The sequence below is a fragment of the Oncorhynchus masou genome, chromosome 12, assembly GCF_036934945.1.
Source record: "Oncorhynchus masou masou isolate Uvic2021 chromosome 12, UVic_Omas_1.1, whole genome shotgun sequence".
Classification (NCBI taxonomy): domain Eukaryota; kingdom Metazoa; phylum Chordata; class Actinopteri; order Salmoniformes; family Salmonidae; genus Oncorhynchus; species Oncorhynchus masou.
The window spans coordinates 47642836-47663024 of NC_088223.1; the positions used below are offsets into that span (position 1 = coordinate 47642836).

Sequence of the window (20189 nt, forward strand, 5' to 3'; positions counted from 1 at the left end):
TTCATTAACATGCACGCGTCACACAGACGTTTTTAAGCTGTTGGTATGAAAACATGTTAGTTACACGCCGCATTCATGCAGACGTTAGTAAGGTGTTGGTATGATGATATGGTAGTTACACGTAGGCGTCACGCAGACGTTAAATGTCATGTCAGTCAGATGTTCAATGGTAGGTGACAGCCACACGGTGGTAGGTTTACCTAGGCTTAATTCTGGCACATATCATCACCCCCACCCCCATATGCTTAGGTACCATTGAAGGGAGTGATTTGTGGAGGTGGGGCAATTTACGTTGGAGATTCCTGGTGTCTGTGACGCTCGCCTTTTGGCGCGACGCAGATCCAGTGGGGAGTGTGGTGAAACAGAGGTGACACAGTCTGTTCTTTTGAGCTTTGATTCAGTCTTTACCTGACAATGTAATGTTAGGATATATGAGCTATGCTGTTACAGAAGATTTGAAGGTGTGCGACAGAGGAATGTGTAGTTTCGTCGGGAAAAGTTGTGTCAACTGTAGGGGTGTACATGTTGCTGGGGATCGGGAGGTGTCCGGTGCGAGAGAGGCAGGTTGAGGTGGCCAGGGTCAGAGTAGTGCAGAAAATGTTGTATTCTGACGCAGTGAAGAAAGTACATGAAGGTGGATCAAGGGTGAGGGATTCTGAGAGGATTCGTGTGAATAGTAGAGTAGATCTGCGCCAGAACAGGTGGATAGGCCAATGAGTGATATGTTTTAGTAAGGTTGAAAATGGATGTTGTGGTGGCATCTGCAGAGAAATACTTGAGGATACGAGATTTGACTAAAGAAGAGTTACAGGGTGTGTTGAGTGGTAGTGTCCCGACCTCTCAGGTCATTGGCCTGGGGTAGGATCAGATGGGGTTAAAGTAGTGGAATAACGTGGTGGGTTTTAATGAGTGTATGGTTAGTAAGATAATGAAAAAACATTTTGCATTGAATTTTACCCATTTTGTATCACAAAGTGTAACGGATTTATACTATATCTCATTTGGGGGCGGTAACGCAACAAATTGGATGCCAACCGCCGTTAAACTCCACCGAAGAAGAAGACGACGACGACGACAACGACGACAAAGAAGAAGAATGATTATTTCTGGCTGTAGTTGATGCATGAAGTGTCACATTTCCTCTGCTTTTTTGTTGTTGATTTTGGCAACATTCAGAAACTCGGTAACGTCACACCCAACATTATCAGCTGTAGTGTTAACGTTGGGCTTTTATAATATTTTATCTGCAAACCAGACTAACAAAGACATATTTTCTGGCACGTTTAAAAGTGCGTTTTGAAAGGATTCCACGCAATATTATTGCAAGACTATTCGCTAGCTAGATATGCGAGGATGTGTCGTTTAACTAGACACAACGTTCGCTTGCTAAACTACATTCTTGATGTTTTTAGATAGCGTTGCTATCTAGCTAACGTTAGCTCGCTATAGAGTCAGGCTTCCCTTGTGTGATTTCAAAGTAGTCAGATTGATTTCAAAAAGTCACAAAGTTAACGTTAGCTAGTTAATGCTAAACTGCTAGTGTGAGATTACCATTGTGCAATTAGTCAACAAGCAAGTCGGCGTTAAAAGCTAGCTAGCTAACTTGACTAGCTATATTAACGATGTATTAGCCAGTTAGTAATACAATTTAGCCTGCAGTTTATTCTTGATTATACTGTTAGTTTGTCGTTATCATTCTTAAATTTGGTAGCCTATGTCGAGGATGTGATCATGATTTTGTAATATTACGTACTTATATTGTTTAACGTTGCCACAACTGTCGAATCACAAAATCATGATCACATTCTCGACATTGGCTACCATATTTAAGTACAGTAGCTAGAATCTGCTGCTGACATTTCAGCTAGTCAGTCATATTGTAGCTGGCTTCAGACATAGCTCGTTTGCTAATTTAATAGATTATTATAGTTTAGATTTACATTTGTGGTGTGGTGATTTACTTATTAGGGAATTTATAACAGCCTGATTGAGTCATGTATTGTGTTTTGATTAATGAAGGACAGTGGTAGGCAATTAGATGTAAACATATGTTAGCAATGTCAGTGATGATTTGTGGGCTCACTTTCTTCCTATGTCTGTCTGTTTTTAGCTGGCCCCACCAATCCCTACCATTATGCCTGCTCTATTAGAGAGGCCCAAACTGTCCAATGCCATGGCACGCGCCCTGCACAAGCACATCATGCGGGAGCGAGACCGCAAGAGACAAGGTAAGAAAGAACACTACCCAATGACACTGGGAGTTTGCAAACTCAAAAAAGTTACTGCCTATGTTTACATGCACACAGTTTTCCGGATAGTGGCTCATATCCCGCTTAAGGTCTTAATCGGGATAAGCTGTTTACATTTGATATCCTGAGTATCCCTATTCTCATAAATAAACAGGATATTCCTAACTTAAGTTCATATGGGTTAAATTGAATAGTAACTGTGATATGGACACTGACTGTAGTCCTATAACCTCTCACATGTAACATAGTATAATATTAACACCTGCAGAATGGTTCATTTCTTTCAGTGAAATGATACAACAAACTTTTATTAAAACATTTTCTATATATAAAAAAGGAAGGGAAGTGCTGCTAAGGTACACAGTAGTAGATTTTGGTAGACAGAAGGTGCTCTTTTGTAAAAGGAGTAAACTGGTCATCAAAAAGCTAGGAAGACCAAGGCACTCTTTAATATGATTAATTAAAATGCCTTCATTTGTGTGGCATGTTCAATGGAAACAAAGTTTTAAAACTCTGATGCGTTTTGGCTGCATGGCCTTCATCAGGGAGTACAAAGGTATAATACATGTCCTCTTTTGAACATCTTTTTCAATCAACCCTAATTTGAAGAGGGAGTTGTTACATAATTCATTGGACAACACCTAGTATGCAATACTATACACATGAAAAAGTTAAATACTGTAGATGTGTTATCAAAAATGCATATCAAGGCTAGAAGCATCAGAACCCCTAGAAAGGTAGTTCTAACCTTGAATATGACTGGGCAAAGTGGAATAGGAGAGCCATCTATTTTATAGTACACTAGATAACAGCAACATGGACCACAACAGTTTAAACATAGCTGAGGGCAATAGAGCAATGTGAATCTTGTCTGGGCACAAGGAGTGGAGAAATTTGATTTCTTTCTTTCTGTGTGTCTTGATAACACATTACACATGTATTCACATTTTATCTTTGACACTGTTATGCAAGCATACAGTATTTCAACCACATAAAATATGCACCCAAGAGGAGCTGAAGTCTTATCAGAAAAATGTCTTTTTTTTTCAGCTTTTCATTTCCTTAAAACCGGTCAAACTGATGACACTAGACATTTGGTAAGATGACGCACAAGAAGAAGGCAGACGTTTTATGTGCCCCCCAGCCGATTGTTGTTGTTTTTTAAACTTACTTTGTTGCCGCTACAGTCTCGCTACAGTCTCATCTATTATGACCGAAAATAACTTCTGGACATCAGGACGGCAATTACTCACAACGGACTGGTAGAATCCGTTTTTCCCTTTAACGAGTCTGACGAGGCCAACGCTAAAGGTATACTTTCTCGGGAACAGGCCCAGATCCCCGTAATTTGCGTGAAGAGGAGGCTAAGAAAATTTGTCTGAAGGGCGAGCTGCCTTCTGAGAATTTGTAGATGATTGAAATAAACCCCCACTTTTTGTCCATTGTGTAAGCTAACATGCAATCTTTGGACAATAAAATATATGACCTACGCGGAAGATTAAACTACCAATGAGACATTCAAAACTGTAATGTCTTAGCATCGCTAACATACAGCTGGCTGGTTCTACGCTGCACCGGCAGGATAGAACAGCGGTGTCTGGTAAGACAAGGGGAGGAAGACTATGTATTTTTGTAAATAACAGCTGGTGCACGATATCTAAGGAAGTTGAGCTATTGCTCGCCTGAGGTAGAGTATCTCATGATAAACTGTAGACCACACGACATACCTAGAGTTTTCATCTGTATTTTTCATAGCTGTTTACATACTACCACAGTCAGAAGCTGGCACTAAGACAGCATTGAATGAGCTGTATTACGCAATAAGCAAACAAGAAAATGCTCAACCAGAGGCGGCGCTTCTAGTAGCTGGGGACTTTAATGCAGGGAAACTTAAATCCGTTTTACCAAATTTTTATCAGCATGTTAAATGTACAACCAGAGGGGGAAAAAACTCTGGACCACCTTTACTCCACACACAAAGACACATACAAAGCTCTCCCTCGCTCTCCATTTGGCAAATCTGACAATAATTCTATCCTTCTGATTCCTGCTTACAAGCAAAAATTATAGCAGGAAGCACCAGTGACTAGATCAATAAAAAAGTGGTCAGATTAAGCAGATGCTAAGCTACAGGACTGTTTTGCTAGCACAGACTGGAATATGTTCCGGGATTCCTCCGACGTCATTGAGGAGTACACCATATCAGTCACTGGCTTCATCAATAAGTGCATTGATGACGTCGTCCCCACAGTGACCGTACGTACATACCCCAACAAGAAGCCATGGATTACAGGCAACATCCTCACTGAGCTAAAGGCTAGAGCTGCCGCTTTCAAGGATTGGGACTCTAACCTGCAAGCTTATTAGACATCCCGCTATGCCCTCCAACGAACCATCAAACAGGCAAAGTGTCAATACAGGACAAAGATCTAATCATACTACACTGGCTCTGACACTCGTCGGATGTGGCAGGGCTTGCAAACCATTAGACTATAAAGGGAAGTACCACCGTGAGCTGCCCAGTGACACGAGCCTACCAGACGAGCTAAACTACTTCTATGCTCACTTCGAGGCAAATAACACATGAGAGCACCAACTGTTCTGGAAGACTGATCACGCTCGCCGCAGCCAATTTGAGTAAGACCATTTAACAGGTCAACATTCACAAGACTTTGAAAGGCTGGTCATGGCTCACGTCAACACCATTATCCCAGAAACCCTAGACCCACTCCAATTTGCATACCGTCCCAACAGATCCACAGATGATGCTGTCTCTATTGCACTCCACACTGCCCTTTCCCACCTGGACAAAAGGAACACTTATGTGAGGATGCTATTCATTGACAACAGCTCAGCGTTCAACAACGTAGTGCCCTCAAAGCTCATCAATATGCTAAGGACCCTGGGACTAAATACCTCCCTCTGCAACTAGATCCTGGACTTCCTGACGGGCCACCCCTAGGTGGTAAGGGTAGGTAACAACACAGGGGTCCCTCAGGGGTGCGTGCTCAGTCCTCTCCTGTACTCAACATTCACTCATGACTACATGGCCAAGCATGACTCCAACACCATCATCAAGTTTCCCGATGACACAACAGTGGTAGGCCTGATCAACGACGAGACCGCCTATAGGGAGGAGGTCAGAGACCTGGCCATTTGGTGCAAGAACAACAACCTCTCCCTCAATGTGATCAAGACAAAGGAGATGATTGTGGACTACAGGAAAAATAGGACTGAGCACTCCCCCATTCTCATCGGTGCTGCAGTGGAGCAAGTTGAGAGCTTCAAGTTCCTTGGTGTCCACATCACCAACAAACTAACATGGCCCAAGCACACCAAGACAGTCGTGAAGAGGGCATGACAAAATTATATTCTATTCCCCCTCAGAAGACTGAAAAGATTTGGCGTGGGTCCTCAGATCCTCAAAATTTTCCACAACTGCAACATCGAGAGCATTCTGACTGGTATGACAACTGCTCGGCCTCCGACCGCAAGACACTACAGAGAGTAGTGCGATCGGCCCAGTACATCACTGGGGCCAAGCTTCCTGCCATCCAGGCTTCTATACCTTGCGGTGTCAGAGGAAGGCCCTAGAAATGGTAATTGACTATCTGAGCGCCCAAGTCTGGGCCCGAGAGGCTTCTAAACCGCCTCTACCCCCAAGCCTTAAGATTCCTGAACACCTAATCAAATGCCCACTCAGACTATTTGATTGCCCCCCCCCCTCTTTTACGCCACTGCTGCTCTTTGTTATTATCTTTGCATAGTCACTTTAACTCAACCTACATTTAGTTGCCCCCGCACATTGACTCTGTACCGGTACCATTGTTATTTTACTGCTGCTCTTTAATCACTTGTTACTTTTATTTCTTTATTCTACCTATATTTTTTTTAACTGCATTGTTGTTTATGGGCTCGTAAGTAAGCATTTCACTGTAAGGCTTCACCTGTTGTATTCTGCGCATGTGACTAAAATTTGATTCGATTTCACACAGGACAAGTCTTTCTACTGTTTTGGAGTTATTGCGTTTTCTCCCTGGTCCCTAAACAAAACAGACAACTTTACTGGTGTTAACCTTACTAGGGCAGGCGGAACCCCTTGACAAAATTCCGCTGAAAAGGCAGCACGCAAAATTCAATTTTTGTTTTTGTTGAAATATGTAACTTTCACACATTAACAAGTCCAATACAGCAAATGAAAGAAACATCTTGTTAATCTACCCATCATGTCCGATTTCAGAAATGCTTTACAGCGAAAGCACAACATATGATTATGTTAGGTCATAGCCAAGTCAAAGAAACACAGCCATTTTCCAGTCAAAGAAAGGATTCACAAAAAGCAGAAATATAGATAAAATTAATCACTAACCTTTGATCTTCATCAGATGACTCATAGGACATCATGTTACACAAAACATGTATGTTTTGTTCGATAATGTGATTATTTATTTCCAAAAATCTCAGTTTACATTGGCGCGTTACGTGCAGTAATGTTTTCATTCCAAAACATCCGGTGAGTTTGCAGAAATACTCATAATAAACATTGATAAAAGATACAAGTGTTATTCACAGAATTAAAGACAGACTTCTCCTTAATGCAACCACTGTGTCAGATTTCAAAAAAACTTTACGGAAAAAGCATAATCTGAGAACAGTGCTCGGAGCCCAATCCAGCAAGAGAAATATCCGCCATTTTGGAGTCAACAGAAGTTAGAAATAACCTTTGATCAGAAGGCACTCCCATGAATCCCAGTTCGACAATAAATGACTGATTTGTTCCATAAAGTCCATAATTTATGGCCAAATAGCCACTTGTTGTTAGCGTGTTCAGCCTAGTAATCCATCTTCATGAGGCGTGAGCTCTTCGTCCAGACAAAAACTCAAAGTTCTGTTACAGGTCGTAGAAACAAGTCAAACGATATATGGAATCAATCTTTATTATTGTTTTATGTTAAAAACATCCTAATGTTCCAACCGGAGAATTCCTATGTCTGAAGAAAAGCAATGGAACGAGAGCTAACTCTGTCGGGTGCGCTCGTCACAAGCCTGAGACACTCTGCCAGATCACTGACTCAAACAGGTCTCCTGAGCCCCTCCTTTTATAGTAGAATCCTCATTCAAGTTTCTAAAGACGGTTGACATCTAGTGGAAGCCGTAGGAAGTGCAACTTGACTCCATAGACACTGTGTATTCGGTAGGCCAAGCTTTGAAAAACTACAAACCTCAATGTCCCACTTCCTGGTTGGATTTTTCTCATGTTTTCGCCTGCCATAAGAGTTCTATTATACTCACAGACATCATTCAAATAGTTTTAGAAACTTCAGAGTGTTTTCTATCCAATACTATCCAATGCATATATTAGCATCTGGGACAGAGTAGAAGGCAGTTTACTCTGGGCACACTATTCATCCAAAAGTGAAAATGCTGCCCCCTATCCCAAAAGAGTTAACCTGTTGAAACTTTAGGGGCGCAATTTCATTTTTGGATGAAAAACGTTCCCGTTTTAAACAAGATATTTTGTCACAAAAAGATGCTCGACTATGCATATAATTGATAGCTTTCGAAAGAAAACACTCTGACGTGTCCAGAACTGCAAAGATATTTTCTGTGCGTGCCCTAGAACGTGAGCTTCAGGCAAAACCAAGATGAGACGGCATCCAGGAAATGAGCAGGATTTTTGAGGCTCTGTTTTCCATTGTCTCCTTATATGGCTGTGAACACGAGAGGAGTAAGTCTGCCCTTTCTGTCGTTTCCCCAGGGTGTCTGCAGCATTGTGACGTATTTGTAGGCATATCATTGGAAGATTGACCATAAGAGACCACATTTACCAGGTGTCCGCCTGGTGTCCTGCGCCGAAATTGGTGCGCAAAAGTCAGCTGCAAGTATTTTTCCATGGAATTTAGAGAAGAATACAGGCTTCCACGAACGATATATCAATGAAGAGATATGTGAAAAAACACCTTGAGGATTGATTCCAAACAACGTTTGCCATGTTTCGGTCGATATTATGGAGTTAATTCGGAAAAAGTTTGACGTTGTAGGTGACTGAATTTTTGGTTCGTTTCGGTAGCCAAATGTGATGTACAAAACGGAGCGATTTCTCCTACACACAGACACTTTCAGGAAAAACTGCGCATTTGGTATGTAACTGAGAGTCTCCTCATTGAAAACATCTGAAGCTCTTCAAAGGTAAATGATTTTATTTATTTGGTTATCTGGTTTTTGTGAAAATGTTGCGTGCTAAATGCTACTCAAAATGGTAAGCTAGCTTAGCATACTCTTACACAAATTGGTCAATTGCTATGGTTCAAAAGCATATTTTGAAAATCTGAGATGACAGTGTTGTTAAGAAAAGGCTAAGCTTGAGAGCAGGCGCATTATTTTCATTTTATTTGCGATTTTCAGAAATCGTTAACGTTGCGTTATGCTAATGAGTCTGAGGCTTTAGTCACGATCCCGGATCCGGGATGGGGAGATTCAAGATTAACTAGATTACTAATTCATTCATTCTGTCAATGTAAGACATTCTGGTGAGCACTACTTTCAGTTTGTCTTCTGGGGCAAAAAGTTATGACAAATGGCCTACCAAATTTCTGAAATTATAATATGGCCTACCAGATTTCGGGAATTATAAACAGAATTGTCTAAATTAGGGGTTAACCTCTTGGAACTCTAGGGGCGCAATTTCATTTTTGGATGAAAAACGTTCCCGTTTTAAACAAGATATTTTGTCACAAAAAGATGCTCGACTATGCATATAATTGCTACTGTTCGAAAGAAAACACTCTGACGTGTCCAGAAATACAAAGATCTCTCTGTGCGTGCCCTTTAACGTGAGCTTCAGGCAAAACCAAGATGAGATGGCATCCAGGAAATGACAAGGATTTTTGAGGCTCTGTTTGTCATGATCTCCTTATATGGCTGTGAACGCAAGAGGAATGAGTCTGCCCTTTCTGTCGTTTCCCCAAGGTGTCTGCAGCATTGTGACGTATTTGTAGGCAGATCATTGGAAGATTGACCATAAGAGACCACATTTACCACGTGTCCGCCCGGTGTCCTGCGCCGAAATTGGTGCGCAAAAGTCACCTGCCAGTATTTTTCCAAACAATACAGAGAGTAAAGCAAGCTTCCACGAACTGCATGTCAATGAAGAGATATGTGAAAAAACACCTTGAGGACTGATTCCAAACAACGTTTGCCATGTTTCGGTCGATATTATGTAGTTAATCCGGAAAAAGTTTTACGTTGTAGGTGACTGCATTTTCGGTTCGTTTCAGTAGCCAGGCGCAATGTAGAAAACGGAACGATTTCTCCTACACAGACGCTTTCAGGAAACACTGCGCATTTGGCATGTGACTGAGAGTCTCCTCATTGAAAACATCAGAAGCTCTTCAAAGGTAAATGATTTTATTTATTTGGTTATCTGGCTTTTGTGAAAATGTTGCGTGCTACATGCTACACAAAATGCTATGCTAGCTTTGCATACACAAATTAGTCAATTTCTATGGTTCAAAAGCATATTTTGAAAATCTGAGATGACAGTGTTGTTAAGAAAAGGCTAAGCTTGAGAGCAAATGCATTATTTTCATTTTATTTGCGATTTTCAGAAATCGTTAACGTTGCGTTATGCTAATGAGCCTGAGGCTTTAGTCACGATCCCGGATCCGGGATGGGGAGTTTCAAGAGGTTAAAGTAGCCAGTAGTAAATTCATTAAAATAGGCTGTTATTATGGTGGATTGAACTGCTCAGGTATGCTACTTTTTGAATTGAATTGTTTGGCAATCCGATGAAAACATCACACAACACCCATGATATGCAAAACTAAAGCGTGCACAGACAGCAAAAACAACAGTAAACAGGGTTAGATGTTTACATTCCACAGTACCCCATCTTATTGAACAATTATTTTCCACCATCATTTGCAAATAAATTAATTAAAAGTCCTACAATGTGATTTTCTGGAGAGGAAAAAATTCTCTCATTTTGTCTGTCATAGTTGAATTGTACCTATGATGAAAATTACAATCCTCTCATCTTTTTAAGTGGGAGAACTTGCACAATTGGTGGCTGACTAAATACGTTTTTGCCCCACTGTACATATCTGGGGCGGCAGGGTAGCCTAGTGGTTAGAGCGTTGGATTGGTAACCGAAAGGTTGCAAGTTCGAATCCCCGAGCTGACAAGGTACAAATCTGTCGTTCTGCCCCTGAACAGACAGTTAACCCACTGGCCGTCATTGAAAATAAGAATTTGTTCTTAACTGACTTGCCTAGTAAAATAAAAAAAATAAAAAAATAAAAATAAAATATATATATATATTTTTTTAATCTTACCTTTATTTTACTAGGCAAGTCAGTTAAGAACAAATTCTTATTTTCAATGACGGCCTATATATATATATATATATATATATATATCCCGTCATTGAAAATAAGAATTTGTTCTTAACTGACTTGCCTAGTAAAATAAAGGTAAGATTAAAAAAAATATATATATATTTAGGAAGAGCTGGTGTATACCAGGCATCTTATCTGGGTTTCTCATAACTGGGTTACAAGCTTTTGTAAACGGGATATGATGCCAACTAAAAAGCAAAATACTTGAGTATCCCGAATAATAACAGGATATTGGTGTGCATGTAAACGTCGTCATTGATACCAACTCCTGTCCTGTAAATCCCCTCATCCAACCTTGTCACAGAGGAAGAAGAAGTAGACAAAATGATGGAGCAGAAGCAGAAGGAGGAGGAAGAAAGGAAGAGGAAGAAAGAGGTGGAGGAGAGAATGTCTTTAGATGAGACAAAAGAGCAGGTGCGTTATTGAGATTTTTACATTGGCCAGTGCCTGCTTCTTTCTATTTCTTTTTTATTCAACTCCTCTTTGTTTGTTGCTCTCACTCTGCCTTAGATCATGAAGATGGGGGAGAAGCTACAAGGGCTACAAGAGGAGAAACACCAGCTCTTCCTCCAGTTGAAGAAAGTGCTCCATGAGGAGGAGAAGAGACGGAGGAAAGAACAGAGGTAAAGGCTCTACTGGCTCTTGAATGTACTTTCTGGAGGTCTTACAAACATCACTTATCCTTAGCCTTGTGGTTCCAGATATGTATGTGCTGTCTTGACCACATCTATGGTGTGACAGCGCATACAGTGGGGGAAAAAGGTATTTAGTCAGCCACCAATTGTGCAAGTTCTCCCACTTAAAAAGATGAGAGGCCTGTAATTCTCATCATAGGTACACTTCAACTATGACAGACAAAATGTGAAGAAAAAGAAATCCAGAAAATCATATTATTTATTGAATACTTATTTTCCACCACCATTTGCAAATTAATTAATTAAAAGTCCTACAATGTGATTTTCTGGAGAGAAAAAAATTCTCATTTTGTCTGTCATAGATGAATTGTACCTATGATGAAAATTACAGGCCTCTCTTATCTTTTTAAGTGGGAGAACTTGCACAATTGGTGGCTGACTAAATACGTTTTTGCCCCACTGTACATATCTGGGACTACCAGGCTAACACATCCCCACATTCCCCAGCAACCTACTTAGGTTATTGGCTTTTGATGTGAGATTCAGTCCTATTTGCTGATAGATTAGCGTTAACATTGTTACTACTGACTGCTAGTGTGTGACTATGGACATGATTGTTTTCTTGTAGTGATATGACAACCCTGACATCATCTACGTACCAGCCCAGCATGGCTATCCACTCCCACTCAGGACAACACCTGCTCAGCATGCAAGGTAATTCACATATATTTTATGTATCACAAGTTTGATTGTTAATACACACAAACTGTGTATCTTTTTGTCTCCTTCGTCTCTATATCAATAATCAGCGGGTCAAGTGAGTCACGGCCGCTCTGCTGCCCTGCTAGGAGAACGGAGTAAACAGCTCTTCCAGTCCCCTGTCCTTCCGGTGAGTGAGCAGACTTCTTAATATAAACGCATGTAAAGTGTTGGTCCCATGTTTCATGACCTGAAATAAAAGATCCCAGAAATGTTCCATATGCACAAAAAGCATATTTCTCTTTATTTTGTGCACAAATTTGTTTACATCCCTGTTAGTAAGTGTTTCTCCTTTGCCAAAATAATCCATCCACCTGACCGGTGTGGCATATTAAGAAGCTGATTGAAAAGGATGATCATTAAACAGGTGCACCTTGGGCTGGGTAAAATATAAGGTTTTGTTACAAAACACAATGTCACAGATGTCTCAAGTTGAGGGAGAATGCAATTGGCATGCTGACTGCAGGAATGTTCACCAGAGCTGTTGCCAGAGAATTTAATATTAATTTCTCTTCCATAAGCTGCCTCCAACATCGTTTTTGAGAATTTAGCAGACCACGTGTAACCACGCCAGCCCAGGACCTCCACATCTGCCGCCTTCACCTGCGGGATCATCTGAGACCAGCCACCCAGACAGCTGATGAAACTGGGTTTGCACAGCCAAAGAATTTCTGCACAACCTGTCATAAACTGTCTCAGGGAAGCTCAATTGCGAGCTCGTCATCCTTACCAGGGTCTTCACCTGACTGCAGTTCGGTGTTGTAACCGAGTTCAGTGGAGAAGTGGATGAATCCTGCATTTAACTGTACTGGGCAGATAGCAGACAATGTGTGTGGTGTCGTGTGGGCGAGCGGTTTCCTGATGTCAACATTGTGAACCGAGTGCCCCATGGTGGAGGTGGTGTTATGGAATGGGCAGGCAACGAACACAATTGCATTTTATCGATGTCAATTTGAATGCAGAGACACCGTGACAAGATCCTGAGGCTCATTGTCGTGCCGTTCATGCCCTGCTATCACCTGAAGTTTTAGCATGAAAATGCATAGCCCCATGTCGCAAGGATCTGTACACACTCCTGGAAGCTGAAGCTGAATATGTCCCAGTTGTTCCGTGGCCTGCACAGACATGTCACACATTGAGCATGTTTGGGATGCTCTGTATCAACGTGTATGACAGTGGGTTCCAGTTCCCGCCAATATCCAGTAACTTCGCACAGCCATTGAAGAAGAGCGGGACAACATTCCACAGGCCACAATCAACAGCCTGATCAACTCTATGCAAAGGAGATGTGTTGCGCCGCATGAGGCAAATAGTGGTCACACTAGATACTGACTGGTTTTCTGATCCACGCCCCAACACATCTGTAAACAGTATGTACATTCTTGAAGCCCACAGGCGTTGTGACATTACTCCATTCATGGCAGACTTATCACCACGATGTGTATGTGTGCATGAGCGTTTGAGTGAAGGAGTGTGTGTATGTTTTGAAAAGGAAATAAGAGGTTTTATTTTATCGTTTGTTGTATATACCGGTACTCCATGTTTTTGATAGCCACAAGGACAATGTGGCTGTATTCCCAGTCCCATGTGAAATCCATAGATTAGAGTCTAATGAATTTATTTCAATTGACTGATTTCCTTATATGACCTGTAACTCAGTGAAATCTTTGAAACTGTTAAATGTTGCGTTTATCTTTTGGTTCAGTGTAGAAATTGGGTTCTTCGGGTTTGGCCTCAAGCACCTTAGTCAGTGTATGCAGCAGGCACTTGTTCCTGTTGATTATAATTAGGACTTCAGTGACTTGAGGACACAAGATGCCCTAGTTGTTGTACTTAATTGTTCTATAATTAATTTAGTTCAGGCTTGAATGTAATGTAATAACTATATAATATATGCAATTCCAGTACAGTGAATGCCGGAAAACGTGTCCTGTATGTTGTTTGACAGGGGCGTCACTACCAGAGCCAGCCAGGGATGAGCTCCGGAGGCTTGGAGCATGGGCAGTATGCATCCAGCCAGGCAGCCCATGGCCCCTACGGCCAGCTCACCCAGGCACAGCACGGCACTCCCTTCACCCCCAGCCAGTCTGTCCCTGTCAGTTACGCCAGCAGCTCACAGCTCAGAGGTAACCGGTTTGAATTTTTAATGTAATTGTTATTTCAGAGACGTGTTGTCTATATGAGATGTTAAAGCAAATCATTTTGTCTGGTAGCCTGCTCCCAGATCTGTTGTCTTGCCCGCTCCTATTGTCATTGTAATGCCAAGCATGTTTGACAACGATCAATGGAGTTGTCAAGATGGCACAAACGGATCTGGGAACAGGTGTTGAATCTTTAGGTATTATGTTTTTTCAAGGTGACTATGTTGCGGTTATTATGAGAATGAGAAACCTAATGTGTGTGCTGTTTGTGCATGCTTCATTCATAAACCCCATCGCTAATGTCCCCTCTTGTGTCCAGGTGCCTCAGCCTTCCAGGCCATGCAGTACCTGCCTCAACAGCAGCAGGGCTACGCTGTACACAGCCACTTTACCTCTCAGCCAGGTACCTTTTCACCTGTGTGTCTGTCTACTAAAATCTATATGTTGTCGTAGGCCCTGTTGCGATTGTGGCACAGTATGTTTAAGAAGGTTTATGTGTAAAGGCGCTGGGATGGCTTGGTGTACTGACTCAGTAATTGAATAACCATAACTGATGTTTATGGATGATGTCTGCCCTGAAAATTAAACAACCTAAAGAAAAACATTTAAATAGGCCTGTATTTATTTTTTATTAACTTTTTATAAACTTTTTGATGTAGGTGAACTTGACCTAATAGCGGGAGTGTTTACTAATGATAAGCATTTGATTTGCTAACTTAGTCTACATCTCCTCCTTTTCCCAACTGTCGTTGGATGCTCGAGCAGCTAATCCGCTAGATGCATGGGGGTGGAGAAGTGCTAGCGTATATGCTATGGCACTTCAGTCCAAATTTTTTTTTTTAGTTTGTGTGGATAAGTAAATAAATCTGTCTTTTAAAAACAGGTTGGATGTGTCTGACTATTAATTACTCAACAGCAGTTGACAAGTTTGTTCTGGCTCTGAGGCCTATAATGTGCTAATGTGTCAAATGGACAATGTGCAAATCCTATCCAACCTGGCATAGTATCATTTGATACGTAGTCTTCTCTTAATTTGTAGACTAATCAACGCTGATAAATAGGCTGTGTTGCGTGTATTTGTTTCTAGGTTAATGATGGTCAGTTTCGCCTGGTTGTCTTCCCTTCGTACGTTCCTTGTCAATCCATGATCTTAGCCTACTTTCGGAAAGAATAAGGTAGTCCTAGGTTTTTTCATATGTTTTTAGAAAATACATTTTTTTTGCTCTTGTCTGTCATAAGCTGGTGGCTTTGATTGACAGGTCATTTTACGGGGTGGTGCGCGTGTGAGTTCGCTAATTTTCTCTCTATAGGCCTATATGTCCATTCAGAAGGTTTCTTAAAGTAGCCTGTCTAGTCTTCTATCTGTAATGAAAATTGAATGCTCTGGTCATAATTGAATCTTGTTAAAGGCCATTTCTCACCAAGTTTGTTATTGTCGTCCGAATAATTAGGAAGAAAAAAATAAATACGTGCACGTCTTGTTTATGATGGTGTTCACACCAATTGCGAAATATCGTCCTGCCACAATCCGTCAATTATTTATCCGGAACAGGTTAGATTTTCGTGTCTTTTTCGAATGCGAAAATAATCTGTCCAATAGAATTTGTTATCAGGGACACTGCCGCTGACAGGTCTTTTGGGTTCAATGTGTGAATTCATGAACAAATTAATTTCTCAGACTTTTTAACGTTTGCAATGCATCAGTTAAGCTATGTATCAATTCAATGGGATCACGTCACACCAGATCTAGGCTACATACACTTTGTTCTCACCAGTTCATTGCTAACGCTGCAGCCTATTTTATAGCCATTCAGCAAGCAAGATGATTGATCAATGCTTCTCTTCTCGAATAGGCCTATTAGTTTTAGAAATTGCTCGAAATAAGTTACAAATTATATTGCTCGTTCAAGAGCTAGAGAGAGGGGGATGAGATGGGCCAGTGGAGTTGCCAGCAGAGATGTGTGAATTGCCCAAGAAGGGAACAGTGAAGGAGACAGATGTGTAATTTCGAAGTGAATAGATTTATTAATGCATCATTTGTATAGCCTCTATGCAGTGTTAGGCTATACGTTATAGGCCTGCTAAAGTAAATCTAGGCGACCCTAAAAGACAAAGAGAAAAAATACCTTTTATCAATAAGTGGTTGCTCAGATTTAAATAAAGCACTCAAATTAAAATGTAGTGTCAACATAACCACCCATTGCTTCAATAAAATTGATCAAGGGCTGATCATTAGGCTATGGACAGGCTGATCATTAGGCTATGGACAGGCTGATCATTAGGCTATGGACAGGCTGATCATTAGGCTATGGACAGGCTGATCATTAGGCTATGGACAGGTTGCATACATGTTTTACATTTTCTTATGGTTATCAATTTCATCTTAATGCCTATCACAGCTGTCTCTATGTTCCCATTTTTAAAACTTTCCTCATCATTTTATGATGGGCTACGTTGTTTTAGCATTGTCCTTTAATGTAGACATTTTTTTGATATCCCACAAAGTATTTGAAGTTAAGGCAAGGTTTTTAATATGTCTTTGGGAAGGGACAAATGTGATTTGCTTATGCGTCTGAAGGAGATGCGCTGCAGACAGCTCAATTGATGGGTCCTTTTAGGTGGGTGGTGTGCATGTATGAGTTCACCAATTCCTTATGTCCATTCATACAGTTTACTACATTTGGCCAAGCCTGTCGGGACTTCATCTCTTTTAATCAGATAGAAAACAACAACCTATGTCTTGTTGCAGGGTCAGCATATGTGCAGGGAATGACAACAGGTGCCAGTTTTGTGTTTCTTCACTTATTATATGTGGTGCAACTGAATGAAACGTAGCCCAGCTCTCTTCATGATTCATCCTACAGGATGCATAGCCTATATTATAATATTTTCAGCAGCGTATTATTCTTCCAGTAGTATATGATTGTTCTCTAGTTACTGTGTCCTCTTGCTACTTTGAACAAAATATTGCCACATAGAATGATCGCAGAAGCATTGGTGACGTTATGCGAATTGTTTGGGAAAAGTGGAGGGAAAAAACGCGATGGGCTTGATGTGAGTGGTTTAGTGCGACAAAATTGGAATCTATATTTTTTTGTGGAATTCCTCTCCAATCGGACATTTCTTAATTTGTGTACTAGATTAATATTTCGAGGTAATAACTTGAATAATAATAACGAAGTGTAATGATAATAGTAAAGTTGCAGAGAAAAGCCACCTCTCTTTTGAGTCTGATATGCCTAATCCTCCCCCCAACGGTTATGTTGGTGACGTGTACATTGGCCTGGCCAATTACCTTAACCTCAAATTCCAAGACTGTAACAGCCCTAGACTCGGGGCTCGAAATTAAGGGCGTACTGTCATCTCAGGGACGATAAATATGTCTGGGACGGTTCAAAACAGACATTCGGACAGTTGTGGGACTATGGGCCAAGAAAAGAAATTCAACACAAAGATGAGCTCGATGAAACGGCTCACAATATTTAGCTTAAAAGTTGATAAACCATGAATAATTCACATAAGCGCAGCAATGTGTTTACTCGTCTCGGCCATGTATGTGAATGTTCCAAAACGCTATTATGCGAAAACACCATTCTCAAACGCGCACCTGATGCAAGCATTTTTTTAGAATGCGACAGAGATGGATATAATAGTAGGAATTTACAAAGAGGGAATAAATGAAGATGCAACAATAGGGTTGTGCCTTCCTGCCTTTGGACAGTAGAAGAAGAAATGCGGGTTTCAATGGCAAATCAGGAAATCCTAGCTTTTTTCTATGATCGGATTTTGGCTGTAGGCTATGTAAAACGTCCAGGTTTCAAATAATGATATGGCTGGCTCGGCATTGCATATGTAATTATGTAGGTTATGGAAATGTGTATTAGAATATCATTCCAATGTTGGGCAAATAGGCCTATTAGAATGCACATTTTACGCTCTCAGCCTGTCTGCGTGTTCTATCGGCCCAGAGCTGAGGCTATGGCTATCTACTATGGTGTTCTAGAGAATATGGTTGGATGTCCCTGACCTGAACCGAATGCACACTGGAAAATGTGCAATGTATTTCTGCCTTGCTCGACAACGCTGCCTGACTGGGGGCTGTGCATGCACACGGCAAGAGCTGAGTGACCGGTTTCATTTTTTAGAAGCGCAGCGCACAGGCATAAAGGTTTGTTTTAATTGAATTGAAACGGAAGTCTACTGAAGTGAAACTTTGTCCTTGTGTTCCTTGGCTAATTATATAGTTTTGTTCACCAGCTAGGTTGTTTTTCAATATTTTGAGTTTCAACTGCTAGGGAGAAGCAATGTGGATACTAGTCAGACTCCATCTCACAGGCGAAAACATGCATTACCACGGTAAACATTTTAAGTCTCTGTTTAAAAGACTTAGGTCACAATGTTTTCTGAAATTCAACAATATAACTACTTCTTGCTACTAATACATGTATTGTTTTAGAAACATTACAAAGCGTGCTCATCTGTATTTTCTTTGTTTGTGTAATTTTAGAGATTTAATTCTATCTGGGCTGGTAAAAATCTGAATACCTGTCACAGTGGCTGGTGTACCAAAAAGTACATTTTAGTCCCTGGCTGTTAGCAGGTGGTGGCGCTCAATCAGGTCAAGGTGACCATTCTTCACTGAAGAGGGAGGGTGAAGCGGTGAAAGTGAAGGCTGCGGAACACACGTGCTCACACACACGCCGTTCTTTATTGTATGTTGTTGTTTAAGGGGGCAGCTGCTGGTGGAACGTAATGTCTTAAGTTTTTTTCCGTAACCAGTTCACAATAACGTTGTTTGTTCTCTCTTAGATATATTGTATACATGTGGTTAGCATGTTCAGTTAATCAATTGTAATTTATTAATAATGTAATGGATGTTTGCCTGTGTTCATTTAAAAAATAAAAGTTTCTTAACAAATGAACTTGATGTAGTATAGCCTCTCTGTATTTGTCTCAGAAATACACCAATTAATTTAAAAGCACTGCAAAAGACCCATGTTGGCATATCAAAACATTTTTTTTCAACTATTTTAATTTTGGGACGGTTCAAGATCAGTTTGGGACAGTTGAAATTGCACTTCCAGATGGTACCAGGATGGTGAGGAAATAACGTTAGTCGCATGCTCTGCCTAAACTACTACTCACTTCTCTTGCTTCACTCCATTTTTCTCTTTTAAACATATTCTGTATTTTGTTACCAGGATTTATCCCTAGTGCTGGGATCCCTCTACAGAAGCAACTGGAACATGCCAATCAACAATCTGGCTTCACTGACTCTGTGAGTTTGTTGGGCCCCTTTATAGAGTGGAAGAGTACCATTGCACACAATTAAATAATATGGTGTTGTGTTATAAACCATACAGTGTTCAAACAAACCTTTTTAAGAGGTTGATCACAAGCAGTGTACTGTATCTGTTTGTGGACGGGCCGTCTGTGGTTAACTCACACGTAACTGTCCGTTAATCTTTGTCTGCTGTGTTTTTGTGGTGGTTTCAGAGTGCTCTACGGTCCGTGCACCCTCAGGCTCTTCATGCCAGTGCTGTAGGCCTGCTGCCTACCCCCTCCCTCACAGTGCAGATCCCTCCTGCCAAGGTAAGGCCAACCCTCTTTACCCACCTGCCCTGGGTCGTCTTCATTAGGACAAAAGTAGCAAAATGTTTTGCAATGAATGAAACAAGTGTTTCTTATTGGACCGGTGTAGTTAGTACCTCTCCATTTCACTCAGTTTTCTTCCATTTTGTGCCTAATAAATACAACCCTGCTGTATGTACTACCCTCTTCCCTCTGGTATTACACACACCACAAAGCCACTTAGTCAGTTATGACGTTATGAATTGATAAGGATGTCTTCCTTTCTCCTCCTGTTCTGTGTGAATAGTCTGGCTTGCCATACACCCATCCCCCCCGTCCGGCTTCTCCAGGAAGCTTCACTCATGGAACTCCTCCACAGCAGTCTCACCCAGTGAGTATCCTATCACTAGGGCCCGGAGTTTTGGTTGATGATATGTA

General features: G+C 41.1%; 2 protein-coding genes across 5 annotated transcripts in view; one reads left to right on the top strand and one right to left on the bottom strand.

Annotated features, from left to right (window-relative positions):
- The window catches only part of senp3a (SUMO specific peptidase 3a), a 67520-nt gene extending 60243 nt beyond the window's left edge, over window positions 1-7277 (bottom strand). The window contains exon 1 of the mRNA XM_064980818.1: window positions 6619-7277. The gene's annotated coding sequence lies outside the window, so the exon portion shown is untranslated. The remainder of the gene's footprint in view (window positions 1-6618) is intronic.
- LOC135550217 (G protein pathway suppressor 2-like) overlaps window positions 1-20189 on the top strand; it is a 33118-nt gene that overhangs the window by 201 nt on the left and 12728 nt on the right. Inside the window, exons 2-12 of one of the 4 annotated variants that reach the window (XM_064980825.1) lie at window positions 1057-1183; window positions 2111-2228; window positions 10950-11059; window positions 11156-11268; window positions 11909-11994; window positions 12090-12169; window positions 13988-14165; window positions 14500-14583; window positions 19382-19458; window positions 19677-19772; window positions 20059-20142. In XM_064980825.1, the coding sequence (XP_064836897.1) occupies window positions 1124-1183; window positions 2111-2228; window positions 10950-11059; window positions 11156-11268; window positions 11909-11994; window positions 12090-12169; window positions 13988-14165; window positions 14500-14583; window positions 19382-19458; window positions 19677-19772; window positions 20059-20142 (1086 nt within the window). In that variant the 5' untranslated portion in view covers window positions 1057-1123. The other 3 variants (XM_064980826.1, XM_064980824.1, XM_064980827.1) reach the window with 3 other exon arrangements.